The sequence below is a fragment of the Rutidosis leptorrhynchoides genome, chromosome 2 (genome assembly GCF_046630445.1).
Source record: "Rutidosis leptorrhynchoides isolate AG116_Rl617_1_P2 chromosome 2, CSIRO_AGI_Rlap_v1, whole genome shotgun sequence".
Taxonomy (NCBI): domain Eukaryota; kingdom Viridiplantae; phylum Streptophyta; class Magnoliopsida; order Asterales; family Asteraceae; genus Rutidosis; species Rutidosis leptorrhynchoides.
Genome location: NC_092334.1, coordinates 44,662,620 through 44,673,256, shown reverse-complemented (window position 1 = coordinate 44,673,256; position 10,637 = coordinate 44,662,620). Strand labels below are relative to the sequence as shown.

The following is a 10,637-nucleotide window of genomic DNA, read 5'->3' as shown; positions in this document are numbered from 1 at the left end:
TATATATATATATATATATATATATATATATATATATATATATATATATATATATATATATATATAGTAAAATATGTTAACGAAGTAACATATTTGTCACAGTGAAGGCACAAATTATTCACCAACTTTTCTTGTAACTCTTTGTGTTAACTGCCTCTTATTCGAAGACATAATGTACATTTCCAGTACTTTATCATGTAGTTTTGTGTTGTGAGCCACCTGAGTGCTAATTTACGGTACACTTACTGAATACATTGCACATAACAAGTGAGATACATCTTTTGTGTTATGGACACTCGGTGTTGAGACAAAAAGAGTAGCTGCATTCTTACATGCAACTCTATTCATATCTTCTTGCAATTTAGCCAAACTATATGTATTATAAGGGTTTTAGGATTGTGCATCTTAACATTATTAGAAATTTCGTTTTGCAACCCTGAAATGAAGATAATAATGACAAATGATTCTATAAAATCCTTCTTTTTGGCTCATAAATCAAATTTGACACAACACTCTTCAACCGTCCCATCTTGTGTGGGAGTACATTAGTTGTCAACCGATGATTAAGTTCCTCAATTGATTTTCTAAAAGCTTCCATTCTGTTAGTGCATTTACGTTAGTCCCAAGTTCATTATAAGAGTATTCGTAGAGGTTAATATACGATGGGAAATAGTATAAGTGTTTGTATATATTTAAAGTTAATTTGCTCACCATTTGTGCAATCGCACGGATGCATTCTCACGGTTGCATCATGCAACTGCACGGTTGCAAGTGCAGACTGTATTTAAGGTTGATTTCAGTTCATTGTTAGGGTTACGAATTCTAAACCTTTCATAGCCGTGAAATTGATCTCCACATGTTCTAGCACTCAGTTTGGTTGATCTTTAACATCCTAAAGTCGTTTTACTTAATAAGATCATTGTTTCGATTATTGTTTTTGATATAAAACCCAATATCGAGTTATTCCGCACTCGATATTGAAGTCTAGATCGATTAATTCCGTTTACTCGATCCTACACATTGCAGTCGCTTCACAACTAGTATTATATGTTGATATTACCAAAATAACTCTCGTACCCGTTAATCAAAGTCAAGAACTTCTACACGCATGTTATCTCAGCAATCAAAAGTGTCCAAAGTAGTGAAATAAAGACAAACAATAAGAATATGAACAACAAATTGAAATAGAACTAGTAATGGAAATAGTGAAAGTAAGTATTTTACAACCTGTTTACAGTCGTACAAATGTGAACTTCGTACGGAAGTTTATCAGATTCGTATAAACGTGAGTCTGAATCAGCCCAACAAAAATTAAACCAAGTTTACTTCTCATTTAATGTAGCCTATAAAGAATATAGGCTCACCATTATCCATCGCCAACCAAAATGCGAGGCCCAATTAAATGAGTTCAAATCAACCGATTTAATTAGGTCCAATAATACGAACTCAATCCAACAGATACTCAGATAAACATAGGAATCACCGAATCGATGCTTTCCAAAACATTAATCTGTTTCATCATCAAACCAGTCCATTTTATTTGGGAATTGATATTTGCACTATGTGTTTTACTTCTTTCACCTAAATTGTCTAAACTGCTCTTAATGATAGACTTACACAAAAATTTTAAAAATTTTAAAACTTTTTATTATAATTTACTAAGGGATATTTTACCTATATACTAAAACCCATGGCCAAAATCGTACTTTCAGTTCAATTTGATTGTCGTTTTGAGTTTGCGTTCACACTACAAAGGGTCCATCAATTTCGGCTTAATTTACACAACGGCCTCTCAAGTTTCCACTTTTTCAGAGGTAGAAAGCTTAAATATATAACTTTATTAAAATAAAAGAAATTAATTACACCCGAATTTTTAACGGGCCCTATCTTCTCGCTCGGTCCGAGTTAAATTTTTTTGAGGTCATCGTTCAACTCAAAAAAATCAGACTTTCCCAACGGGACTAACTATACGCGAAACGGACATCGTTAAAAAACATTAAATAACGGGCCCTATATTCTCGCTCGGTACGAGCTAAATTTTTCCGAGACCACCGTTCAACTCGAAATAATTTTACGAACACAACGCGACTAACTATAAACGAAACGGACATCGTTAAAAAAACACTAAATATTTCGGGCTATATTTCATACATATGCATACACGTCCAACAAACAATCCAACCTACTAGATATATTACTAGATATATTAGGTACAAAAAAACGTATATACAAATTTGACCGCGCGTTGAATAAAACCGCAGCAACGCGCGCGGTCGATTTTTTTTTCTAGTTTTAGAGAAAAAACATGAAATAGTGGTGTAACAAGTAAAAATATATCTCCCATTTTATTTCTTTCATTTTCATCTTCATCGTACCACCGCTGTCAAAAATTAGGGTTCCAACAATTCTTTGAGATCAGCAAGTGGATTTTAACTGATACCAACAAATCACTTTTAATCAATTCGTTACCAACCAACGTAATCGAACTCCGCCACCGCCGGCAATCAAACTCCGTCACCAATTGTACTCCGCCACAGCCGGTAATTGAACTCAAGCAACCGCAGGTACTCGAACTCCGTCACCGCCGGTAGTCGAACTTTGTGTGTAACTTTGATATATTAAATGAATAAATTAAGGTAAGAAAACAATGTCGGGTGAGATTCATTGTGCTTTGCTTGAAGCTGAATAAAAACGTTGTATCGATATTACTTTCACTTTGATACTTATAGATCAGCAGATTATGAAATTGTATGGATCTTTCGTGTATTGTTATATCTTTCGTACAAGAATCGCATCCTTTTGTGTCTATGATATTGGGCTCCTTATCAAAGTTCTGAGCCCATTTAGAGTAGTAGCGTAGCCCAATATATGCAGCAACAACATTTACGAAAATTAAACTTACTCACTCCGTCACAACATCTGCTCTGCGTGTTTTCTACTCAACTTCAAGTCTACAGCAGCTCTGTTTACCAAGTAATGATATTCTCCATTTAAAAAAAAAAAAACTATTTCAAACAATTATCCAAATCAATTTTTTAGGTTAAATCTGCCCTTAATTTCTGTAATAAGCTATGTCCCTTTGATTTTACTCTTTATCGTGAAGCCATTGTATGTTGTGATTAATGTTTTCTCTTTAGCATACTTGTTATCGAAAAACCTAATGGTATCATTTAAAATGTTTTGTGTTAGGTTGAAACTATTAAGGAGTATTTGAATTTGAATTCTATTATTGCAGTGTTACAGGAATTTGAAGGCTTTGATTTAACTAATATCATTGCGTCTGTATATTCATGTATTTGTAAGTAAACCCTTTAGTTTAATTTAATTACCATTTATTTTATAAACCTCCAAGCAAGCTTATTGAAAATTTTAACTACTAGTCCAAATTTCGTTAAATTTGAAATAATTTATTTGTGAATCAAATTGAGCATAACAGAGTTTGTAATCCGTTATTTTGATATGCTGATGATAATTAATCATGCTACTGCGTTGCGACTAGGATGCTGAACCCAAGTAGTTTATCTTACAACGGTCCCACCCATCAAGTTGGTGTTACTTCAGCCTTTTGTTGCAATCGAAGTTCTAGAGTTGGGTTTAAAGCCTACAGAAACTCTTCGTGCTCTTCTTCATGTTCGATGATCAATCAACAAACTGCTCGTTCCATAACTTGTCGTGCATCCATGGATAGTGATGTTGCCCAAAGGTTATACTTATACTACATTATATGAATGATTTAGGTGTAACATTTCAAGTATTTGATTGATAAATGTGGTAATTGTTATTATTACTCATTACATTTACTGTTAACATTAGGAAGGAGAATACGGCTACAAGTTATGGACTTTCGGAAAAAGTTGTCGGCGTTTTGGGCGGTGGACAGTTAGGGCGTATGCTTTGCCAAGCCGCTTCTCAAATGGCGATTAAAGTCAACGTCTTGGATCCCATGGTCAACTGTCCTGCTTGTTCCATATCCCATCATCATATGGTGGGAAGCTATAATGATAGTACTACAGTTGAAGAATTTGCTAAGACGTGTGAAATACTCACAGTTGAAATCGAGCATGTCGATGCAGATACTTTGGAGAAACTTGAAAAACAAGGGGTAGATTGTCAGCCTAAAGCTTCTACCATTCGAATTATCCAGGTATTATGATTGTTCTTTTGTCATTTTTGACATAATCTGGATAGTTTTAGATATTGGGTTTTAAATAAATCTGTGCAGTATCAATGTTACAGTGGTTTTTTATATCAATAAAAACATGTCACTATCTCAGTACATAATACACTTGGTTTTACTACATATTTCCGCTTTATACTTGATTTCGGCCTTCTAACTGTCGCCTCAGATCATCAAGATCTTATATGTATAACTGTTTATGTATATCATCTGGGAGAATATCATTATATTACGATTCATGTGTAGTTTTTTTTTATGGCTAGTATTTATATCTAGTGTTTTCTGTTGTGAAGTTTACCTTTTTAAATTGAATCTTAACATTTTATCCACAGGACAAATATATTCAGAAAGTTCACTTTTCTCGGCATGACATACCGCTTCCCAAGTTCAGGCAGGTTTGGAACATCATGAAAACTTTAATGAGCAATCTTATTACTCAATAAATGATACTTTGCAACGTTATTTAGTTATTTGGCTTCAAAATTTATTGAAACAGATAGATGATCTAGAAAGTGCAGAAAAAGCTGGTCAAGAATTTGGTTATCCTCTTATGATAAAGAGTAAAAGATTAGCCTATGATGGTCGAGGTAATGCTGTTGCTAAAACTGAAGAGGCACTCACTTCTGCAATAAACGGTATGTGATCTACTAATCTTGTTTTAGTTATAAAAATTTGTATGCTTGATCTTATATTTTCGTATTATTTATTTTTAATCTAACCTGTATCGAGCCTTGTAGAACTAAATTTTTACATTTAATATTTTAATCTTTATAAGAAGCTTTAACTACTTAGTGTATTTGGGTCATTTAGGTGGTACCGATATTTATATTTTCTTAAGAGTCTTCATTTTCACATAATCTATGTGAGTGATTAATTAGAGTTCTTGTGGTATTATATAATGTTTTGTCACTAACAAGTTCAAATATTTTCTTCGTTTTTAGCTTTAGGAGGATTTGGTCATGGTTTATATGTTGAACAATGGGCTCCTTTTGTTAAGGTTAGCATCAAATCACTATAATAGCTTCTTAAATTTTTTTATTATTTCTTTCATATTCGTTGTATTATTATTTTTCATTAAATGTTTTTTTCTTTTATGTGTTTTAGGAGCTTGCTGTCATTGTTGCAAGAGGAAGAGACGATTCTATATTGTGCTATCCCGTTGTTGAGACTGTACACAGGCAATAATTTATTCTAATGTCATTATGTGTATTACATTTTGTTTAACATATTTAATCTTTTATATTATGACAGGGAAAACATTTGTCACATTGTTAAGGCACCAGCAAACGAGTCATGGAAGATTTTGAAACTTGCAACTGATGTTGCCTCACGAGCCATTGCTTCGTTGGAAGGTGCTGGTGTGTTTGCCGTGGAGTTGTTTTTGACAGAAGATGATGAGGTTAATACCATTTTTTCTTAATGCTCTTTTGTTAAATTTTTCTCTATGTTTTTCGTTTGTGAATATATTATTTTGTATATGAAGTTGTGTTTCAAAATACAGATTTTACTAAATGAAGTTGCTCCTCGACCGCATAACAGTGGGCACCACACTATTGAATCTTGCTATACTTCACAATATGAACAACATTTGCGGGCTGTTGTTGGTCTTCCACTTGGTAATCCATCAATGAAGGCTCCAGCTGCCATGATGTACAACATACTAGGTGAAGATGAGGTAATAACCATCTATTTTTTTACTTAATATTCTTGTGTAATATCTGTTGAGGTGTAGGCTTCGGTATTTAAGCCCAATAAATTGGCCTGGAGTTTACTTGGTGACCAAGTCAGGGTCTGGCCAACCCTAATTGGTTGGGCCGACTTTATTTGTGTTTCTTAGTCTATATATAGTCTCTCATTGTACATGTATTGAAACACCTCCAAAATTAATAATACTCTCTAGTTCCAAAGTGGATGTAGGTTTCACCTAGAAACTGAACCACTATAATTCTCGTGTTCTTTTATTCTGTGCTTATATTTTCGGCTATTGCTTGTTTGTGATTGCTATTCGATTAGGGTTTCTACTCTGATAAGAGGCAGATTCTAGCCTTAACAATATCTGTTCACAATATTACTCATAAAACTACTTGTTTTTTTTTGGCTAAAATCTGATCTATTTATGATAAGTATTGTGTGTTGCTAAAGGTTGAAAAAGACGCGAGACGGGGCCGAAACGGTAGCGACCTCAAAACGTCGCAACGGAAAAAACGGGGCCGAGACGGGGTCGAAACGGATGCTGACTAATGTTGACTTTATATATATAAATATATATTTATACATATTTTAGAGCTAAAAAACCTTTATTGACAAGTTTGTACCTATAATTGCTACCAGCGTTAATATAATACAAAATGGAATATTAAACTAAGTCAATTTTGATCGATTTGACCGACTTATGACCGATTTTAACAGAATTTCTGACTTTTGACCGGCGTTGACCCAAGTTTTCCTGCATTTGACCCGACTTTTGACCGTTGACCGGCTAATATGAAAACGGGACGGGGTCGAAACGGTTTAGTCAGCAAAACGCCGCAACGGGCGTCGCAACGGACGCAACGGACGCCGTTTACAACAGTGGTTGCTATTATGATAAGTAACTTGAGGTTTAATTGTATGTTTACTGTAGGGGGAAGCAGGTTTCATTATGGCCCATCGAATTATTAAACGGGCATTATGTACTCCCGGGGCCACCGTCCATTGGTACGATAAACCAGGTTAGTATTTACTATTTAATCATTTCTCCACTTTAATATCATAACCCAATTACTAAAAAATGTAAATATTCGTGACTGCAGATATGCGAAAGCAACGGAAGATGGGGCACATCACTGTTGTTGGTCCTTCTGCGGGTGTTGTCGAAGCACGGGTGAAATCGTTTCTAAAAGAAGAAAGTGTAGAAGAGATTCAAGGTCCTGGCTAATTTTTAATTAATATTCAATTATTTAATTTAAATAAACTGGCGTAATGGAATGTGTCTTTTGAAAATTCCAAAATATAACTAATATATTAAACATTTACCCTCAGACGGCTGTTTTCTTTTGAGTGTCTTATAACTTAATTAAAAGGTCATGTGAATTTTTGGAACAATTTATTTAGTGTTATATCTCTGATAGAGTCATCATCTTCTTGGCGCAGTTGCTCCACGTGTTGGAATCATTATGGGTTCCGATTCTGATCTTCCAGTGATGAAAGAAGCTGCTAAAGTTCTAAGTGATTTTGACGTGTCAGTTGAGGTAATTTCTTAACCTTTTATTTTACCTTATAAGTAAAGGTGGCAACATGGGTGGGTCGAAGGAGTGGGTCAAACAGTTTAAAATTGGTGTAGTTCAAAACAAGTTCATGTTTCACTATAGCTTGAAACAGTTTGTTTTTAGATCCTGAGGTTTTCCCTAGCTTTTAAGAGAATAAATTATGGTAAACTAATTAAATCTTTACTATATGGCTCTAGTTATTGAGTCGACAACAAGCGTCGATTTATTGGCGACTTGACTGACTCTTAGAGCCTAAATTAAATTTAAGGCAGGATTTAAAACCCATGAAAATTTGATTTTACCATTTTCATGGCGTCTCAATTTTATTTTTTTATTTTTATTTTTTTTTAATTTTTCTTTCCTACTTATTGGCCGGAGGTCCACTCGGAAGCAATTTCTCTATCCGTCGAATAGAGGGATGACTTTCTCTACTTTTGAGAGTGTTTTCACTCTGGGTGGGTGGAGAAATGACTTGTCTCTACTCTCGGATAGGGGAAGGATTCTCTACATCTCACCTCCCCCATACACCACTTATGTGGTATTGGGTTTTGTTGTAATTAAATCTTTACTATAGCTTGAAACAGTTTGGTTTTAAAACTGTTGCTTTGTGTCGTCAGATCTGAAAACAAGAAGTTTCATGCAGGTTCGAATAGTGTCTGCACACCGGACACCTGAACTGATGTTTTCTTATGCTAAATCTGCTAGAGAACGAGGTGTTCAGGTTATCATTGCTGGTGCTGGTGGTGCAGCTCATTTGCCAGGTTTTTAGCCTTTACTCTTTTTTCATTAACAAACTTAAATTTTGGTTATATATAATGTGCATGCCATGAGTAACTTCTAAGTTTGTACATGATCAGGTATGGTAGCTGCATTGACACCCTTACCCGTCATTGGGGTTCCTGTACGTGCTTCCACATTAGATGGCCTTGATTCCCTTCTCTCCATAGTGCAGGTACATAAGTATAAGTTTTAGCTAGAGGTGGCAATTTCGACCCATTTTGCTTATGAATGATATATTTTTGGGTTATGTATCCTCTTATAAGGTCAAATGGGGTTATTCGAAAGAGTAACTACTAATAAACTGGGGAAAACATGTTGAAAGCGGTTAGGAGATTATTAAAATGTTGAATTACTCCGCAATCACCTTATTGAAAAAAGTTTAGGTGTTGTTCGTTTCAAGATTCTAACATCCTGGCATCTAATATTCTACAGGAATTGAAATACTTGGGGATTCAAATAGTAGGATTTGAAAGCATTTAAAGTGTTTTGACTTTTTAAAGATCAAATGGAGGATGTGAATGTAGATAATAGAAATTAACCAAATTATTTTTTAATAAAATTTTAGAAATATTCATATTCTTAGCCAAGTCTAGTTCATTTATGTGCAACTACGCTTTGTATATTACATTAGCAAACAAATTGTATAATTTAGTATGTGTTTGGTGCCCAAAATGTTACTTGCAACTCCAACTCCAAAAGCAAGTTTTAAACAATTTAATAATATACATCTGTTGTGTGCTAGCTATCATTGGTGTAGGATTTGACTTCGAAATTGATACTCATTAAAATTGTTCAATTAACAAATAAAACATCTTTTAGAAGCAGCTACAAATAATGATTTCTAGAATTCTAGGGTTTAGAAGTAAAGAGCAAAAGGGGGTATAATAGTTGTTGGGGTTTTGATAGTTGTTAAAAGAATCAAATCGGAATGAAAACAAAACTTGAACATCCATCATCAATAAGTTCCAGATATGGAAAAAATCAGATCGATGTATGGAAGAGAATCTAATTGTTTCATATGTTTAATTAGATTTTACTGTCTTGGATTTAAACACGCCGAACAGCGCATGGCCCTCAACTGTTATCTGTTATGTTATGCAGATGCCTAGAGGTGTTCCTGTTGCGACAGTTGCAATAAACAATGCCACTAATGCAGGTTTGTTGGCTGTCAGAATGTTAGGGGTGGCTGATACTGCTCTTCAAGCAAGGTCACGATTTTTCTCCCCTTTGCACACACACACACACACACACACACACACATATATACTTGCACATACACACATACTTGAGGTAACAAAGTAAATGTATTGAATAATTGGTCAAGCCATATAATTATTTGCGTTGTCATGATACAGTCAAAACAGGTCAGTTTGGGTAGTGTCAACCCAAACCTCTTTTTCTTTAACAATTGTAATTTTACTATAATCAGTGCATCAAATATGCTATATGAGGTTTTTATGTGCTTTTTTGTTTTGGCCCAGTCAGCGCGTTGTCTTTTAAGCTCTTTTACTGACTTATGTGTTAGAGATAACATATATATATCCGGCTATGATCAATTTTAACTGGATGAAATGCACTAGTTAGACATATTAAGTTGAGTTAAAAGCATAGAATGCTATATTATGATACTCATGGAAACTTGATTGATTGACGTATACAGGATGGCACAATTTCAAGAAGACGCTAGGGATACTGTATTGGAAAAGACCGAGAAGCTTGAAAAAGTGGGCTGGGAAGATTACTTGAATTCTCGAGAATAATTTGGTATATCAGGTATCACAATTTTGATTCTACCCATACTTTTAACCTCAATAAAGACTTGTGTAAAGCTTGTTCATCTATAAGAAACAGTTGGCAAGTGTTTCTTACGTAAGTTTGCTTGAGGGTTTTTGTTCGTTAGATCTGTAGTTCAATTCTCATGTTGTATGATTACTCGATTAAGATTTTTTAGTTGTTATATTGAACAATTTGAAATGAATGGAAATCATAAAACTCATGTTGGAAATATAATTTAATTGTATGGTAGTATATAATACAGTTTAATATTTTTTAGCGACAACTCTCGGCGTGAATAAAAGTATTGTACATGACGCTTAAACTTTGAGTTTAAGGTGATGGTTATTGAATTGAGATTTGAATCCTTTGAAGTTATATTTTAACATGATGGGTTATGTTGTAGCCTTGTAGGTTTCGTGTGTAAGATTGTAGAGGGTCATATATTATAATATTTATTTATTTTATTATTATATTTGTTTACTCACAAAAAGTAACTTATTTTTTTTCAACGGCGAGGAATACTTTTTATTAAGCTTCTGGCAAAAATTAGAGGACAAAAAAATAAGAAATTTTTGGTCAAATTACGTGAGATAATCTATCCCATTGGATTGTATTGTACTTTTATGCGTGTTAAACACAACATGTCGTTAGTTAAG

At 34.1% G+C, this 10,637-nt stretch overlaps 1 protein-coding gene across 2 annotated transcripts; it reads left to right on the top strand.

Annotated features, from left to right (window-relative positions):
- The first annotated feature begins 2,907 nt into the window (after nt 1-2,907).
- On the top strand, nt 2,908-10,204 carry LOC139890801 (phosphoribosylaminoimidazole carboxylase, chloroplastic). 2 transcript variants are annotated; one of them, XM_071873717.1, is made up of 17 exons: nt 2,908-2,973; nt 3,236-3,298; nt 3,500-3,703; nt 3,814-4,144; nt 4,510-4,572; nt 4,674-4,812; nt 5,119-5,174; nt 5,282-5,355; nt 5,429-5,576; nt 5,679-5,852; nt 6,801-6,888; nt 6,970-7,083; nt 7,310-7,407; nt 8,069-8,186; nt 8,283-8,377; nt 9,307-9,413; nt 9,866-10,204. In XM_071873717.1, the coding sequence occupies exons 2-17, from the start codon at nt 3,291-3,293 to the stop codon at nt 9,963-9,965; spliced, it is 1,917 nt and encodes a 638-aa protein (XP_071729818.1). In that variant the 5' UTR covers nt 2,908-2,973; nt 3,236-3,290; the 3' UTR covers nt 9,966-10,204. The 2 variants fall into 2 exon arrangements, with proteins under 2 accessions (XP_071729818.1, XP_071729817.1); XM_071873716.1 differs by lacking the exon at nt 2,908-2,973 and adding an exon at nt 3,107-3,163.
- Nucleotides 10,205-10,637: the final 433 nt, after the last annotated feature.